Source organism: Equus przewalskii, chromosome 3, assembly GCF_037783145.1.
Source record: "Equus przewalskii isolate Varuska chromosome 3, EquPr2, whole genome shotgun sequence".
Lineage (NCBI taxonomy): Eukaryota > Metazoa > Chordata > Mammalia > Perissodactyla > Equidae > Equus > Equus przewalskii.
The window spans coordinates 65,246,777-65,266,574 of record NC_091833.1 but is presented as its reverse complement, the minus strand read 5'-3'; the positions used below and the strand labels follow the sequence as shown (position 1 = coordinate 65,266,574).

Here is a 19,798-nt window from a genome sequence, read left to right as displayed (position 1 = left end):
TTAATTTACAGGCAAAATTATTTACTCAAGTTTTAAAGAAAAGTAATCTAAAGATCAAAATTTTCCTTTAGCAAACAACTCTGGCAGTGAAACATAGACTGGCATACAAAGACAAGAGTTTAAAAAAAGGAGAAAATGGTTGAAAATGTGAATTAGTAAATTAAATGTAGGATCATGGCAGCCTGAAACAAGGACTGATAATAGTAAATGTGAGAAATACAGTTGAAATTTGTGATGACTGATTAAATATAAGACTGGGAAAAAAATGTATAAGAGTGAGGATATATGGCTTTGTACAGAGATGTAAGAAATGTGATTTTCGTGTAAATGAACAAAATGTTGATAATATAATTAGGTAAAATATGATACACAAAATTAGCAGCAGATTTAGCAGTTAATATGATCTATCTGAGATTTTTTTTTTCCTGCAGCAATTGAATTAATAAAACAACGCTATGTAAATGTTTATATGCCCCTTGGATATTCAAATTTAGGCAGCTAGTAATATTTCAGAATATGAAGTAGGTAATCATTCGTCTATCTGCTCATCTATCTACCCCTCTACATCAATAATTAATGAACATCAATGTAATTCTTTTTGCATTAACTCACTCAATAAACATTTTCTACCCCCTACTAAATCTAAATTTTTACAGAAGAGTTATAAGCCGTGATGGATATTCACACCTCACAAACTTTTACATTACTAGACAAATCTTTGTGGAAGAGAACAGTTTTTCCCATCTTATATCACTTACATGAGATGACTTTGTGAAAAATTGTGACTCATTGTGTGGTATGTGTGTGCACATGCACGTATGTGCATGTTTATGTGTGAAAAGTGGAATTAGAAGGCTAAATACAATATTACAGAATGGAACATTATCTGGGGAGCCATGAAAAATGTCATATGTCATTCAGTATGTCTAATAAATGTTGATTCATTATCCTCTATAATTACAATTCTCAAAAGAGATTGGATTGCAGCTATCTCTAGACTAGAAAAAAAAGAGGATGTTCTAAATCTTGAAGTGAAATTTCAAACTTCAATTTTCAAACACAATTTTCCATAAATAGAAATAAAGAGCTCTCCTGGAAAGCTATTTACCTTGCAACTTTCCTAAAGAGATTTTTCTCCTGTTCCTACAACCCAAGTAAAATGTACCCCCTTGCCTTAGTCCCTGTTAGATAAATACCGTATTTTTAATCACATTTATTTATTACTGTCTTTTCCTTCTCATTACTATTTCCTTCCAAAATCCCTAACACTCAACATTTCTTCTCTGAAGAATTGAAATGTGTTATACAATTTTCCTTTTTATTTAAAAAAATCTACCATTATGCTGGTAAAGAACCAACCCAACGTTTGTTTCGCTTATTTCCGTAAACTCTCCTTTATGCTGTTGACCCTCAATCTATTTCTTTTTCTGTTTGCTGAGACTGAGAATTTGTGTTATCCAAATGACTTATAAAAATCTCCACTTAAATATTGCTTTGACTCCTCAAAGTGAATAAATCCAAAAGAGAACACAACATATTAATCTCAAAGAAGTTATTCCTCCTACTGTTTACTATTCCAGTAAAAGCCATCACTATCCAAATAAACACACAATATAGAAATGCAGGATTCCACCTTAATTCCTTCTCTTCTCTGAACATTGAACTCCTTGAAATCTTTGAATTTACCCCATAGTGTCTCATGAACGTATCTTTATCTCTCTACCATAATAGTAAATACTCTTGTTCTGATCTCAATCTCACTTGTTAGGATTACTAAAGCAGTCTCTCTAGTGATTTATATGGTTCTACTTTCCTACACCTACAATCCAGTATCTACACTTTAATTCCACTGACATTTTAAGATGCCACTTCATTCATGCCATATTTCACCTAAAATTCTCAATGTTATTTCTAAAAGAGCTCATATCACTTATAAGATCTCCTGTGACGTGGAAAATGGTTTAGGAGGCACGTCACCATTATTGAGGTGGTAACTTTTAGGGAATGCCGGGTGTCATATCATAAGGTATATGAAAACTCCATGATAATAGGCTTACCTTAAGTAAAATGTTGGTGGGTTTGCAGTGCAACCCTCCAACAAACTCAAAAGTAAGTAAGTATGGATGAGGAATTCAAAATCCCAATATGTTCAGATTAACTAAATTTCCACTTTCTCCATGTCTTAACATAATGTACTGGGACTTCCTGACGAAAATAAAGGGTTTGGTGGACCCAATTAGCATATAAGTTAAAATGGGAAAATTGCACCAGTAATTTATTGATAAAGCTACTAAGGAAAACATAAGCTTAGGTCCTCTGGAATAATTATGGCTTATAGATATAAAAAGAAAGGGGATATCAAATCAATAATACAAAGGAAGGAAGTAAGGAGAGAGAGAGAGAATGAAAGAGAGAAAAAGAGAAAGGAAGAGAGAAAGGAAGATGGAGTAAGGTAGAGAAGGAACAGTTATATGGTAGCGTACTTTTGCTATAATGAAATCAACTAAAAATTTAACCACAACTCCAAACTATTGATGAATTTATGACATTATTTTCATCCAATTAAATTGAAAATGTTAAATTAGTTCCACCATATCTGCAACAAATCACTATCAATGATTTTCTAGGCTGCAGCCAGGGATGTATTCCCATCCTCAGCTTGTTATTGTCTCTGGTTCTCGCAAATGCTCGAAGGATCTTTTGAATATCAGTCCATCTCAACTCCCTGAGTCTAATCTCACTACTTCTCTCTCTTTTGGGGGGGGGGGGGGCGGAGATTGACCCTGAGCTGACTACTGCCAATCCTCCTCTTTTTGCTTTAGGAAGCCTGGCCCTGAGCTAACATCCGTGCCCATCTTCCTCTACTTTATATGTGGGACGCCTACCACAGCATGGCATGCCAAGTGGTGCCATGTCCGCACCCGGGATCCGAACCAGCTAATCCTGGGTCGCCAAGAAGCGGAACGTATGCACTTAACCACTGCACCACCAGGCCGGCCCCTCACTACTTCTGTTGATGGGCCACTATATTCATAACAAGAATTCCAAGAGTATTTTACAATTTTCCTTTTTACTTAAAAAGGAAAACCCACAACTACCAGCCTTTTTGGATTTGAGGAATTCATGTATGTCCTGCAACTGCTGCATACTTGCTTTGATGTTGATTTCAATTGATGTTTTTTGAAGGAAGATCCAGATGAGGTATTAATTTTAGGATTAACCATGTTCAAATTACTGGGGAAATCATTTAGATGCAAAAAAATCCATGCTTTTCAACTGAACTAAAGAGAAAAATTCAAATGAGAGTACTTTTCTCTTTAGGATTCTAAAGAAAATTGGTGGTGATACACACCCCAAGGTGAAAGTCTCCTTTTAGAGTCATCACATTTTAGTGTCCAAAGTTAAGTCTGAGGTCGTACAGTTCAATGCCTTTAATTTAATGGTGGAGAAGTTTTTCCTGAGGACACTCAGAATGAAATCGCCAGAGGTTGATGAGAACTGCATCTCACAGCTTCTAAGCCAACGTGTTTATGTTTTCTAGATGCCTCATTCCACATGCCTCACATTCTGCCTTCACTACCAACTCCATTAGTGATTTTGGTTCGCAAGACCTCTAGGCCACATTTTGAGAATGACAGAGCTTATAACACTTACCAAAATTCTATATTTAAAGGGGTGACTCACAATTATAAATATAGAGCATATCTAATAAAATAATAAAATTGAGTGAAACTATACAAAAATTAGTTAATTTCATAAGGCTTATTTGAAATGTTACATGTGAGGTATTGTGGATCAAAAGAGTGAATTAGATGTGATTAATAATCTTTTTCCTTCAGTTATATTATGCACATACACTGAAGTTATAAACACAGTGCACTAATATAGAACATATTTAATAATCAGTAGTTTGTTAAATTTGAGCTACTAAGTATACATTTTTAGTTAACGACTATGTTTTCCAAGACCATATAGTAAATCAAATGAGATGGTTTTAATTTCAAAGAATTCTTGGAGATAGCCTGAACACAAGACCAAATGCTTTACTTTGGATGAGGCAAAAGGGAGCGGGTCTTCAGTGGTTAGCAACTACCAATATTTCAGATACAAGTCATATTAGGTAGGTAGATATCTAGGGACAACTTTTACTAGGCTGTTTATGTAGGATCAAGTTATTAAGTTCTTGCTAAACGCATGTGAGCAACCTGTGTACAATCTCTTGATTATGTGATTTAAACAGGAAAATATTTGTTCTTCACTTCCTTAATATCCCGAGTTCAGATTCTAGGTGTCCTTACCTAAGTATATGGGCAAGAACAGCAGCCCAAGTGATGAAGAGATGCCAAAGCAATGAGATGATCAGTGCCTTTATGCCTGGATGGATCCTTCAGTACAGCTTCCTTCCTTCCTTCAGACATTTATAGTAGAGAGAAATAAGCTTCTATGCAACATCAAGCATGATATTTTACCTCTCATTTTACTGAAGCTTGTAGTGCTGTCTCTATTATTTTAATCCAGATGAGAGACAATGGCACTTTGAATGAGGGAAAGCAAATGTAGGTGATGAGAATGGTGCAAATTCTAGATATACTGGGAGGTAATGCTGACAGATATTCCTGGCCAATTGTGAAAGAAAAAGAGAGAGATAAATAATGAGCCGAGTATTTTTCACCTGAGTACTTGAAGGGACTAAGTTGATTTTTACTGAAATAAGGAAGATTCCAGGATCTCTTGTTTGGGGCAGGGTAAAAGTAGGAGCTCAGTTTTAAATAGCAAATATGTAAAACGCATGTAAACATTCAAAAGTAGTTGTGGAGATGGCAGTTGGACTTTAAGTCTGCAGTACAGGGTAGATAAACCATAAATTTCATAGTCAGTGACATACAAATAATAATAAAAACCAGATAGTTGGATGAGACCATCAAAGGAGTTAGTAATGTTAAAAACATAATGATTAAAAACAAAAAAGAAAACTGAGCCAATTCAAACTTAAGAGACACACAAACTTGAAATGCGGCATGGTCCTAATACACACTAATGTTCTTATATTATTAAGCAATGTGGTAAAGAAATTAATCATCTTCTTGATTTTTAAAAATATGTCACTAAAATAATACATGATTGAAGAAAAATAAATAAAAGAATTTCATGAAAAATAATAAAAACTTCAACTGTTCCTTAACAATGTAATAAAAAAACAAAAAAGAAAAAAGAATTGAAAAAATCAGAGAAATAGAAACACGTAAAATGATTGCAAAAATAAAATATATCAGTTATCTTAGCAAATGCAATTGGATGAAAATTTCCAAGTAAAACATGTAAAACCTAAATTAGATTATAAAACTTCAGTTACATAATTGTTCAAAGAGGCACACCTAAATATTAGTACAGTGTGTAATTTCCAAATAACTAGAAGAAAGAATTGGAAAAGTTCAGCAAAACAAAAACCAGTCTATCAGTTATAAAGACCAAAATAAAGATGGGGAAATATAAACACAAAACCAGAAAATCCATGAAAAGATATTGAACATGAAATACAGTGGTTTCCAAATAAATAAAACTAGTTGAAAATCTTGTGTTTAGAAAATACCCATAAATAGTAGATTTTAAAAAGACTAATTATATTCTGGATAAAAAGAATCTAAAACATTAAAGCATATAAACATTTAAAGTAAGTATATAAGAAATATATCACATAGATACTTGACAAAATAACACAGATGTTGTTATACTGATATTAAAAAATAATTGATTTTAGTTAAAAATCATTACCAAAATTAAAAGTCATTTAAAAATAAAATTTTCAATTCACTAGGAAATTATAATAATTCTATGTCAATGCATAGAATATCACCACCTTAAACTCTATAAAGCGAACATTGACAGAACTATAAGGAGAATTTAAAAACCCACCATCATGGGGAGAGCATTTATCACAGATCTTTCAGAAACTGACATAACAAGTGACATGTCAGCTGTAGAATATGATAGATTTGAGCAGCAAAGCTAACACATTTGATCTAATATGCATATATAGCATTTTGAATCAACAATCAGAGACTACACATTCTTAGGTAAAATATTATTGATTGGTTGCAAGTATAACTAACTCTCTTGCGTAATGAAAAAAATTCAAAAATATTTGAGAAAAATTGTTCCAGCCTTCTAGAACTTGAAACCTAAAATACATAAAATAGAGGTGCATTCAATATCCAGGTTGGTAATGAGGAAAATAAGAAATTAGAAACTTTGAAAGTTCATTTTCTTCACATACCAACACTCACACATGCACTCACACACACATTCTACACAACCTAAGTTGGAATGTGTTAGGTGTTTAGGAGAATATAAATCCCCAACTGTTTCTCCCAGGAGGACAATCAAATAGTTTAGTGATAACATCCCTGAACAATGTACTCTGAGCAATATTGTGATGGTCATATAAATGGTGCAATGTGCTCATAAATCCAGAGAAAAACACTATTATAGGAGCAATGAGGAAAAGCTAGTGCCACGGCTCATAAAGGCTGAGGCTTAGTTTGATAGTAGTAAATATGGAGAACAGAGTTGAAATTTGTAATTACTGACTACCTCTGAGACTGGAGAAATGCATAAGAGCAAAGGCACTGATGTGATTTCTACTTGAATGAGTAAGAGACTGATAATATCATTAGGTAAAATGTGATACACAAGATGAGCAGCAAGTTTGGAAAAAATATGCTCCATCTGTGATTTTTAGCCCTGCAGTGATTGATACAATGATAAGACTTCTCTATGGAAATGTTTATATATTTATGGAGACTCCTTTTTAGGCAAAGTGATGGAGTTTCAAGGAACAGATTGGATAATTATAGATGAGCAAGGATATAATAGGATTTTTGGTGGAACTGGTAGGGAACGTGGTACTTCACAGAGAAAGGAAAAAAGTTGCCTAAAAAGGTGATGAGAGAACCTAATTTCTCAGAAGAACGTGAAGCATTTTTCAAATCTTGGGTAGGAAACATTCTTTCCAAGTTGGATACAGCCCAGAAATGATAGGAATATAGACTATATCACTATTGGGAAAAACGTAATTGGATGAAAGCACCTTTAATAATACCAAAGACTGAAGTCAGGCTGGAAGATTACATCTGGAATATGTATGACAAATAAAGGGTTAATTTCTAATAATAATGTAAGAACTTGTAATAATGTGTAAGAAACTTGACCCTATCCAGGGAGGTCAAGCAGGCACTCACATATGATTTGGTGAGATAATACCATTTTTTTTCAAATTTTCTGGAGACTAGGTTGCCAATATAGACCAAATTTGAAAATGTGTTCTTTCCCAGGAAGTTACTGGAAGACACAGGAGAAAGAAAAACAAGAGGAAAATACCGGGCACCAAAAATTGAGCACCCAACCAGGAACAGTGGCAAAAATATATTGCAGGTTTAGAAATGTGTATAATGGCTAGAATGTAAAAATCCCAGATGGGAGATTGTACTTTGAGGATTCTAAGAAAAATAACTGTGGAAAATAGGGAATCTTATTGAATTGATCTACAGGTGCTCCTCGAAATAAAATAAGATTAAGGTACAGTGTATAAGTAAAAAGATAGGCAATAAGGAATTCAATGAAGAACAAGCAAAAAATAGTTAAAGTTGCAAGACAGAAGTGTAATCAAAATGAAATACTAGACTGCAGTGAAAAAAAATTTGCAATGATTTGCTGACAGTGGAAATTTAAGATAATTTAAGGAATGAGTGGAAAATAGATGGAGAGATTTAAGGGAAGTAAAAGTCAGGTATGGAAATACAATATAATTGGCAATATGTGAACTTAAATCCAGAAAAACAGCTTATATTATGATTCATTATGGAAAATGGATATGACTCTATTTTAGAAGTCTGAGATAGTTAATAGTGTTTGTCTCTGTGGATGAGTCTTTCAATACTCTTCAATTAAATTAACAGTCAACATGTATCACTATATTAAACAATAAGAACAAATTCTAACAATATTCAAATCTTTCAACTAGAAATCACACTGTCAGAAATGTACTCTAGAATTTATTTAAAAATATGTCCACCAGTGATGTTCACTGAACCATTATCATTGATAATACCCATGTCAAATGACTAATATGTCCATGAGGTGTTCCTGATTAAGAATATTATGATACAACTATATGGTGAAATGTTCTCCTTCATTAAATAATAACAGAGGAATCGTGCTTGTGCTCATATAGTCAAGGAGTCCATAGACAGTATTAAGAAAAATATTGAGGTGAATTTTTTGATTATATCTGCTGTGTTGTAGTAAAGAAAATTGGGTATTGAAATCCATTTTAGATTTACTATGCAGATATATGCACAAATTTGGGCAAATTATTGTGGTATATTGATGTAATGGGATATTACAAAAGTAAAAATGAACAAAATACAGTTTTGTATGCAAAAATGTAAATAAATCAGGAAACATATTGAAGACGTTAGATGTGAGATATTTTATAATCAAATTGCTTTATTGACATGGTTGCAAAACCACACAGACTTTGCCTCATTAGCCAGAGGTGGGGAGAAGGGATCAGGGGTCACATCTGATGAGTAATTATATGGTTAATTATTCTCCAAATGAGTAACTCCAAAGCAAGATTTAAAGACTTCCAGTTTATAGTCTCTGATGTAGTGATATTTGTCCTTCTATGGCCTGTGCAAGTACTGAATTTGCTTTTCCAAAAGTGAATCCGTAGGACCAGCAGTTAATCCAAGAAAACAAACAGGATAGACAGCAGGTAGGACGAAGGACAATTAAGGTGTTAATGAAAGAGTTTTAGAAAGGTCATGTTAATTTTAAGAAAATTTCCCTGGATTACTACTGAAGCAAGTATGGAATTACATTGATATTTTAGGAAAATTATAGGAAATAGACAAGCTTATGTGAAAAGGACTTATTTTCTTTGCTTTGATAAGTATTTGGTATTTATCTCTGGAGCTGGAAATCAAGAATAATTCCCCTGCTGCTTAGGGTCACTACTCATTTGCCATGAATGATGACTGCAAGTTAAAGAAGTGTCTCCCCCGACCATGTAGGATGGCTGAACATGGAGAAAGAGAAGTGTTACCGCAGATGGAGAAGAGGGAATACAGAGTGGTTCACAAAGCCTGGACACACTACTAGTAAAACAGGAGGGGAGTCACTGCCTAGAGCCGGGACAGGACGTGGAGTTCACCAGGAGTGCCGAAAGGTTTTTGAAGTGCTGCCAGGTGTAGTGTGATGGCAGATAAGATGAATAAAGTGTTTCTCAGTCTATGGAAGAACATGTGTGTAGCTTGAGTCTACAACACTTGAGTGCACATGAAACTTGAAGAAAATGTGAAAAAAAACATACTTTATCTTATCTTTGCAAGAAATCAAACTGTTTACTTCCTAAACTGAATACTACAAACTTGCCTACAAGAGTAACTTCCTTTCCTCCTCCTCCACTTTACATTGAATGAATGTCTATGATGAGACTCATTCCTGTTAAGGTTACGCTTCCTGACATCCTCACCTTGTCTACATTATCCCTCTCCTTTCCTATATCTTCAACTTGTCCTCCATAACGGCTTTTTTTTTTTCATTGAAGAGCTATACATTCATAACTCAGAAATATCTAATGTAATATCTAATGTAATTTTTAACAGTATTGATTCTGGGCTCCAAGTGTTTATGCTAAACCCTCTCCAAACACTAACCAGTAATATCACACTGGAAAAATTATTTAATCTATTTTTGCCTCAATTTCCTCATCTGTAAAAATGATATCATCTTCCTATAATGTTGTAAGAATTAATGAAGATAATACACTTAAAGCACTTAGAATAATGCCACGTGTTTACATGTTAACTTTTTTTTCAATCCACAGCTTTATTTTATGAAATTTGTCTATACATTTCCTCTTATTACCTTACTTTCTATTTTGTAATCCATTTTCTGTTTCTATTATTTCATGGAAATAGCTCATGCCCAGAATGAGCAACAAAATCTGTAAATCAGATAAACGAACCTTTTGGTGATTTTGTTTACATGACCTAGAATTCAGTACTATCTAATTTCATATACTGAAATTCTAATTTTGGCTTCTGATTCACCACTTCTCTAGGTTTTCTTTTATCTTGTATTTACCCTATCTCAATCTCTTTTTCTGATATGGCAGCCTCTGTCTACCAATAAATGGGAATGTTCTTTATTTATTCACTAAATCAGTTAATATTTACCAGATACCTTCTGTATACCCAGGTGACTGACCATGAGACACTGGGGATTTGGTTACAAACAAGATAGATGAAGGACCTTGCTTTTCATTACCTATATTTTATTGGTCAATACATATTTAAGAAAAAATAAACAAGATAAATAGAGTAGTTTTAGAAAGGAATTATATGTGGTGGGAAAAGATTACTTTAGGTAAGAGGAAATTTAAACTGAAATTTGAATAATTAGACAAGAACTGGAAAAAGCATTCAAGAGAAAGGGGACAAAATGTGAAAAGAGCCTGAGTGTGAGCTTTTGTCTGGCTGGGCAGTACAGGAAGGGTCCATATATCAGGAGCACGGTGTGCCAGAGAAACAGTAGTGGGGCAAAAGGATGAGGTGGACCAGAGTTTCCTCATTCAGGAGGGTGCCTAAAGGACATGGTATTGAAGTGAAGTTAATGATTAAAGAGTTTGGAATTGAACAGCAACAAATTTGATTTAAGGTTTAAAAGATCACTCTGGTTGCTGGCTGAAGAATGGATTGTGGAAAAAGAGGGGCAAATGTGGTAGCAAGAAGTATAGTCAGGAGACTGAAGAAATCCACTTAAGAGTTGATGATGAATTCAAAGAATGCTGTTGAGAAGGAACCAAAAGGACTTGAGGCTGCTGGAATGCAGGTGCAAGCTTGAAGGAACGAATGGAAACCAGAGTCATCATAAAGTTTTGATGATAACCTCTAATAGAATGTGCTGCCTTTTGGTATGAGAACTTCAAAGAATGGAAATGTTGATTACCTGACTTGCAGAGAGGTGAGAACTAGGCATCATGTTCTTGTTTCCATTATTAAATAAGTTAAAATCTCCAAAAAATGAAACATACTCCTATGTCCTTATGTAGTCACTGTCTGCTAAGTCTTGCATACACTGTGTGGGTAAACTTATTCATCCTTAAAAATTTTAGTCAAGCGTTATGAAGCTGAAATGTCCTCCTTTAATTTTCTTTCCCTCCTCTCATCTCCATTCAACCTCCCCATCCTCCCACAGGGAAAAAAGTTTTATGAGCTTCCATAATATCACTTGCTTCACTGTATATTGCTTGTAATTTTCCTTGGTCTGAGCAAGTAAGCCCTTGTAAAATTTAAAGTCAGATTTGTGGATTCTAACAGCATTTCATGTATGCTATTTGATTGAATGTCTTCAAAATAGGAAATTAACACCTCAGGAAAAGTTTCCTGGGTTAGCAATAACTTCTACTTTTGCTAGTCTCTGGGTGCCTCGCCCTTTTTTTCAGTTCCCTTCACACTGTCCAGATATTTTCGAAGTATTCTTTCCATTAAAGTGTCCCTGTTTGAAACATCTGAGGTGAATTTTGTTATCTGAATGGAAACTGAGTTATTCTCAGTTTGATATAATCATCGCCCCAGGAAAGAGACTATGTAGTTAGACTCTGAGGTTGTTATCGTATTTGACTAATATGGATACCTTCCCTGACAGAACAAAATAAGATAATTGTAATGTTTTCGTACAGTGGTGTGTTAGTCTCCTCAGGCTGCCATAACAAAATACTGTAGACTGGATGGCTTAAACAGCAGGAATTTCTATTTTCTCACAGTTCTGGAATCTGGGATGTCCAAGCTCAAGATAGTGGCTGATTCTGTTTCTGGTGAGAGCTGTCTTTCTGGCTTGCAGACAGCCACCTTTTTGCTATGTCCTCACATAGTGTTGAGAGAGAGAGCTCTATGGTGCCTATTCTTATAAGGAGACTAATCCTATTGGATTAAGGCTCCACCTTTGTGACCTCATTTAACCTTAATTATCTCCAGATAGTCCCTGTCTCCAAATACAGTCATATAGTGGGTTACAGCTTCAATAAACAAAATTTAGGGGTGCACAATTCAGTCCATAGCAAGTGGTATCATGACTCCTCAAATCATCTTAGACTGACATGTGTTATGATTTGAAATCTGTTGAAATGTTTATAGTGGGAAAGTTTTGTAAGTTCAAATTAGCTCCATGTGATGTTACTGGAAGTTTCAGATGTTTCTGACTAAGTTTGAAAGCAAAAATAGAAAAACAGATTAGATTAGGCCGCTGAACTCACAACTCATTGATGGAGAAATAAAAACCTGTATGGAAGTTGTAAAATGATACCTATGTCATGTAGCTGAATTGAAATCATGACTATCAGGCCCCAAATCTAAACGTGGTGGTGAATTACAATGCCTGTTGTATTTGTTTTCAGGGACTGCCATAACAGAGTACCACAGATTGGGTGGGTTAAACCATAGAAATTTGTTTTTTCAGAGTTCTGAAGTCAAGAAGTCTAGGATCAAAGTGTTGCCATGGTTGGTTTTTTCTGAGGCCTCTCTTCTCAGCATTTATGTGGTTGTCTTCCCGTTTACATGGTGTTCTTACTCTATATATGTTTGTATTGACTACATTTTCTTGTTTCATGTATACTTGATTCTCTGGTATTTGGGGCCTTGATCCTGAAGGGATCCTGGAGCTAGCCCTTCCAAGGTCCAGCTAATTTCTAGAGATAGCAAATGACTGCCTTATGAGTGTACCTTAGATATACAAACCAACAATTCCAGAGCCCACATAAGCAAACATCTCCTTATATCAAGTTTCCCCACACTAAGCCAATATTCTCCTGCCTTAAATTACTCCAGGGCCAGGTACCAGACAATTAGGGACCACGTCTATAGCCCAGAGCTTGCTGAAATTATTCAAATTATCCAGTCATAAACTCACACAGTCTACCTACCTTGCCTAGGCCATTCCTTCCTGAAAAACTCCAGTAAAGGCTCTGGGCCATGCTCTGCCCTCTCCTCCTCCTGCCTTCTGATCAATCCTGATCCTTTCCTATGTGGTGCTGCATGATGTATCATACCTCGTGTTTCTAGAGATCGGTAAGTGTAAGTACTTCCTTCATAACATTTCTATATGTTCTGTCTTACCACGTCTGATTAAAACAAATCCTGGATACATTTTAACACAAGTATGTGTTCAAATTTCTTTCTTAAAAGGAAACAAGTCATATTGTCAGCCCATAAAACGTGTTAAATGTGCAACCTCACAAATTTCCCTGATCTCATATCAGGGTACTGATTAGGAATGAATGAGATCCTGAGTTTTAGAAAGTGACATTTCATCAGTCACAGATATAACTGAGAAAACTGTTTTTTTAAAACACCTTGAGCTTCTCTTAATGGCACAAGTTTACTCTCCTTCCCTAGCTGAAGAAACTACCTTTGTCTTTATAAAGACTTTTTATTGACTTCTCTTGGAATAGAGACCCAACAAGAGCATCTATACTTTTCTCATGACCCAACTCTACCATTCCTTATTGCTTCAGCCCGGGTGGAGAATAATAAAGTTTGCTTTGAGAGAAGCTCACCTACACAGCAAAAAGAATTAATATTTTATCAGTTTGATGGAATGAACTAGAGGCCTATTTTTCAAGGTGTTAGATCAAAACAATAAAAAAAAAAGTAAGACTGAATCATGCCAACTTCACATAAGTTTACTCTTATCCCTGAGTTTGAAGTTAATGTGTGGATCCAAGCAAATAGTGATGCCAAATCAGTCTGTTGGGTTGAATATTTGAAGCTGGGACATAATTGTGGCTTTTAGTTAACAAAGTTGAAATGCCAGAACCTCTTTGATATACTATATGAGAAAGACTCTATAGGCTGAGGGAGATGGGAATGTTAGAGAGGCTCTATCAAGTAGAAGCTGCTCAGATGTCATTTCACTATACCACGGAAATGCATTGGTGAGAGGCACAGCAGCTTCCTTGAAAACCATTGTCATAGTTTTCTTTTGTAAAAGATGAACATGAGAAATGCAGCAATGGAATTGGAGTCCCCAGTTTCACTGGGAATTGCTGGAACTCATAATGGTGGAGGCTGAATGGATTTCTTTACCATCAAAGATATAATTCAGAAAAATTACCAAGTCTAGCCACAAGACCAAAATTGTAGAGTGATTTAACATTCAGGTAATTGTGACATTGACTAATTAATCATATTATCTTTGGCACAAATTATATGAGGCGGCTACTATGGTATTGCTTTACCCTTTATTAATATATAGGATATATCCTACATATAAGCATATATATATGAAATAAGAAATGCCTATATGTAAGAAATAATAAATAGGTATATAAATAATATAACTTTAGATGAGATTTTCCATGGTCACTGTGTGATATTCATCTTATAACTCAGAAAATCCATAGGGATGGTGACCTCAGAAAGATAATAGGATAGGAAGCCCTGGACCCTCCTTCTCCAAATAGGTGCACTGACTCAACAACAATACATGGATGAATTCCCTTTGTGAGAAATTCAGAGACCAGCTGAGCTCTTACACTCTGGGAAATCCTGAGACCAACCACATTAAAGCTGGAAGAAAAATATGTGGTGCCTTTTGCCATAATCTCTCTCTTGTGCTGGGGGGATTGGGGGAAGGACTGAATCATATGTGCAATGTTCTCAATTATCGGGTGGCTGCCGAAGGACTGGTTTTTGTCTTGCCTGAGTCTGAGCACTACAGGAAAAAACCCCAGGGTGGGACCTGCTGAAAGCAAAGGCAACGGTTTGGACTAACGTGCACTTCACATTTGACAATATTCAGACAAACAATCCTAGGATTTTGGAGAAAACTATAACCTATTTTCCTGACATCTCTTTCCATTAAAAAAAAAAAAAAAACAGTCCTGAGTTATTATTGAGTTCTCTTTGAGACCAAACACCTGACCATGGGCACCAAGTGCTACTTATGATGGTTGTTATGTTGTGATAATAACAGAATATGACTGAATGTTAGCAATAACATTCTATAATTAAATAGATATAGTGTATAGTACAGCAGATCAGAGCAAGTCCAGAAAAACGGGTAGGGATATTGTCTTTGCAGGTGGCTTATACTGTCATGGAACCTACTAATGTCTTTAAATAAATCTCAGTCAATCCCCAACTTCAGATTTATGGAGAAATTAGCAATTGAAAGCAGGAAACAGATCCTCAGTGGCAATTTATGTATGCTTATGCATGATATTCTTGCAGCAGTATGAAGTAGCCATTGTTATAACCTCAGTGAAAGGCATTTTTGAAAGATGGTGAAACAAACCCTTCCTAGGGGGTAGAATTTCAAGTAGTATATCTGGATAACTCCTTTTTATGGAGGAAAAAATGACCTGCTTTACAGATCTACAGATTCATGGGCATTAACTAATGAATTGATTGGTTGACCAAAGACATAGGAAGAATCAGAAGGAAGATTAAAGGCAAGAAGATCTAAGGTAGAATTATGTGGATATACCTCATGGAATTTGCATATATTGTGAAGATACTCATATTCTATGGGAATTCCCTCCAGAATTCAAGTGATGTTGACAACTGTCTCAATAATAAGGTGTTCTGCATTAGCAATTCTGTGGATGTCAGTGTCTTTTTCCAACCCTCCAGATTTTGATCGTAAAGCTTATATACAGAGGAGCAGTGGAGAATGGGATGGCTGCACAACATAGACTTCACCTCACCAAGGCTGTCTGGCTACTCCAACTGTTATATGGTCAATCTGTTAATAGAGGATATCTCCTCACCTCCTTCCCAATATGGCACAACTCCCTAGAGTTTTAGCCAGTCAGAAGGTAGAAGATTGCATTGGTCACCTTCCATCCTAGAGGATGCATTTGTTTTCCTTCATAGAAGTAGTTCTAATTTCCAAATAACAGATTTCCCCCTCCTAACCTCTCTGTAGTATTTCTGTCAGCATCACAAACCATGGACATGCAGTCTTAGTAAAAGTCACAGTATTGATATTAACATTGTGTATGACTAGGAAATGTATTTTACAGCTAAGGAAATGCAACAAAGTCTAATGTCCATGGAATATGCTGATTATATCAAGTTTCCCAGTAGCTGTTAAAAGCTTTTTAGGGTTTTAGCTGGGAAACAATACCCTACATATTTCAAGTGCTATCTTAATGGACGCAGTGTACGTTTTAAATCAAGATTTTAGTTTGAATACATGGGTTCAGATCTCAAGGGGTTGAAAGTGAGAATGGGTCCTCTAACAAGTGTGCTTCACTATTTCCTCAGACAAGTTTGTCTTCCGTTATTACAACTTGGAGTCAAGCAGTTTGGAAGGTGCATTTCTCAAGAGAAGAATATTTCCACCCAATGATACGGCCATAATTTACTTATATTGGAAACTGTGCATGCTTCTTGATTATTTAGAGCTCCTCTGCTTCAGAATTCAATCAGAGAAGGTGTTACTCATCTGGCTGTGGTAAATAGTCCAAAACACCAATGATAAACCAGGTTACTGACACATGATAAGTGTAGGCAAAAATATGTCTAGTATCTAGTAGACTACCAGGACACATCTTAATACTCTAATGCCCAATAGTAAAAGTCAGTGGAGAGCTGTGGTAAATGATTCAGACAGGGCATATTATCACATTCATTTGGAGTGGATAAAGATTTGGATCATTCTACCAGGTGAAGAACTCTGACTAGAGGAGATGCTGGCAAAGGATAAGGGGCACATGGAATGTTTATAAACAAAATAAGTAAAAGCATTAAGTTCAGCCTTCTGAGCATCTCTAAGATCTGAGAATGTAAGAGCTGTGGAAAAATACCCTGGATGACGAGGCTTGATTTCTGCTTTTTAGGGATGAGAGTTTCCTCATCTGAACAGTTAAGAATAATTGCTAGGAAAGTCCATTCTCAGCTTACTTTTTAATCCAAGTATATGCTGCCGTTACACTAACTAACGCAGTTGGTATCACCCAGGAATTTTTGCCAGCTGGCTTCTGATATTCAGGCAAAGGAAGAAACCTATAGATAATCAAAGAGCAGTAGGTGAGAGACCAGGTGAGCAACAACTATTAAGCAGAAGCAAGTCTAGTGTGCAATGGGTGTCCACTTTCAGAACCCAAATGGGTGCAGAACATAGGTAGTGTCCTGCCCCAGGGATGGCCAGCCCACCTCTCATTAGATCTTAGCCATTTCCTGCATTCTAACTGCAGAAATTTGGTGTAGAGCAAGCATAAACAGCTCTTCCGAAAACAAAATAAAATTACAAAAGTCAAAATACATCAACATGAATCACCTTTTTTTTTTTTTTTAAAGATTTTATTTTTTCCTTTTTCTCCCCAAAGCCCCCCGGTACATAGTTGTGTATTCTTCGTTGTGGGTTCTTCTAGTTGTGGCATGTGGGACGCCGCCTCAGCGTGGTCTGATGAGCAGTGCCATGTCCGCGCCCAGGATTCGAACCAACGAAACACTGGGCCGCCTGCAGCGGAGCGCGCGAACTTAACCACTCGGCCACGGGGCCAGCCCCGACATGAATCACCTTTTAAAAATGTTAACATTTAACAAATACATTTTCATCCTTCACAAAAAATTGTAGAATTTATTTGCGTTTTCAATAATATACATATTCAAAAGAAGCACTTGTATGTTTCCACTATACTGTCAAATTGGAAGTAATTTTTAATATACCAGAATGAAATGAATAAGAATTTCAAAATTTTCAATAAGCCAATGGATGTAATTTATTGCCTCAATTATATATCAAATATGAAATTAAAATTTTAGTTAGACATATTATTTATAAATAATAAAGCAAGCACAATCTTTAATCTACTTTTAAATTAGTTACATTAATGAAAGCTGATTCAAACATGATCATTTGCCTTTAATTAGTGCTTTGGGTAAATACTTACTGTAACATATCCTTGACTGAGCAGGTCTGCTAACATCTTATATCCATAACATAACAATTAATTGATGAATTTAAATTTGTAGAAGATACACACTGGAAAATAATATAATGATCTTATATTTTAGGTAAATATTTGTTTTTTGACAGAAAACTGAATTTCATTTTAAATAGTGATTATGGATTATGAGTATTAATGATTTTTAAATATAATGAATTGACATTTAACTTTAAGGTTATCAGTTGTACTGTTAATTAAAAATTTCATAAAAGTACTAAATTTTTTTCTATATTTCCTATTATTTCCTCTAAAAATGATTTCTTCACCTTTAACATATTGCTAACATTCTCTTTCCCTGAGAAAAAACAATGACTCAATCCATCTCTTTTGTTTGAAGGAAATGCCCAGACTCTTGCACTAAATGGCACTCGAGAACACTTGTTGACTAAAGGCAGGGGCGTAGGTCATGATTATCTATGAGTTCAATGGAAATTTATAGACCTTTCCTAGTGTGATGTGCCATCACAGTTATTATCAATTCATGCTCTGACCCCAGTAACATTAGGCAAGCAGAGAGCTTATTTTTATGAAATATCAAATCATTACTTTTTATAAATCTAAGATTCTATAAATCTTTTATAAATAAATCTTTTTATAACATATTAATATCCCGTGATAATTTCCTAAGTTGCACGTTCTAGGAGAACTTATGAATTTTATTCTTCTGTGTTCTCTACATCCATCAGCTTCAGCATATATTTGTCAGGAAAGTTTGAGGAAGAAGGTAAAGCCACCTGGGAAAAGACAAAGGAAGAAAAGAGCATGCTCACTAGTTAATGATCTTGTTGAATTCCAGGCTTTATCTCTAAGCTAAGGTGGAGTGGGAATTTTGAAAACAGGATGGAGATGATGTGTTTTTATTAAGGTCATTGTGGCTAGAATGAACAGGATTGCCCTTTCAGGCCTTTACAAAACTTAGAAAGATCTATTCCTTCTTTTTCTTCTTTCCTGTTTTACCTAATTTTCGACAAGAAAACAAAAGACATTTTGCGACCAGGAATATAGCAGCTGCTGCACAGACCAGCAGGAACCCAATCACATCCAAAGAGTGGTACTGGAACCAAGTGAGGTCATGGGCGGCTGGCCGCAGGTGTTTGGCTCCTTTGTGGCGCATGACAAACTCGATCCAGAAGACCGCTCGATCTAGAGGCTTCATTGGCTGATCATGGTGAATTCTTGATAATCTCATAGCATTCTCTTTATAACTGGTAGACAAAAACATAGACAGAAATTAGAGCTTTTGTTTTCATTAAAGATAAGTATGTGATATACATTATATATGATGTAAGCCAAAAGCCATAGATGTGTTAAGGAAAAATTTAATTCTATTTTTTTTATTTCTTTAATTGCAGTAACATTGGATTATAACATTATATAGCTCTCAGATGTACATTGTAATATATTTCAGATTGTGTAGATTACATCATGTTCACCACCCAAAAACTAATTATAGTCCATCTCCTCACATGTGAGCCTAATCACCACTTCTGCCCTCCCCTCCCTTCCCCTATGGTAAGCACCAATCCAATCTCCATTGCTATGTGTTTGTTTGTCATTGTTTTTGTCTTCTACTTATGAGTGAGATCGTACGGTATTTGACTTTCTCCCTCTGACTTATTTCACTTAGCATAATACCCTCAAGGACCACCCACGTTGTCACAAATGGCAGGATTTCATCATTTCTTATGGCTGAGTAGTATTCCATTGTGTATAAATACCACATCTTCTTTATCCATTCGTCCCTTGATGGGCACCTAGGTTGCTTCCAAGTCTTGGTTA

The 19,798-nt window shown here is 35.4% G+C and overlaps 1 protein-coding gene and 1 long non-coding RNA gene across 6 annotated transcripts in view; one reads left to right on the top strand and one right to left on the bottom strand.

Moving 5' to 3' along the window:
• The first annotated feature begins 10,273 nt into the window (after positions 1-10,273).
• Positions 10,274-19,798, top strand: part of LOC103565312 (uncharacterized) — a 102,230-nt gene continuing 92,705 nt past the window's right edge. The window contains exons 1-2 of one of the 2 annotated variants that reach the window (XR_011538709.1): positions 10,274-11,028; positions 12,995-13,130. This is a non-coding gene — a long non-coding RNA (uncharacterized lncRNA). The remainder of the gene's footprint in view (positions 11,029-12,994; positions 13,131-19,798) is intronic. The other variant, XR_011538708.1, reaches the window with a different exon arrangement.
• The window catches only part of LOC103565311 (UDP-glucuronosyltransferase 2A2), a 66,929-nt gene continuing 64,478 nt past the window's right edge, over positions 17,348-19,798 (bottom strand). For all 4 annotated transcript variants that reach the window (XM_070614742.1, XM_070614743.1, XM_008541326.2 and 1 more), the window contains one exon: positions 17,348-19,224. In XM_070614742.1, the coding sequence (XP_070470843.1) occupies positions 18,945-19,224 (280 nt within the window). In that variant the 3' untranslated portion in view covers positions 17,348-18,944. The remainder of the gene's footprint in view (positions 19,225-19,798) is intronic.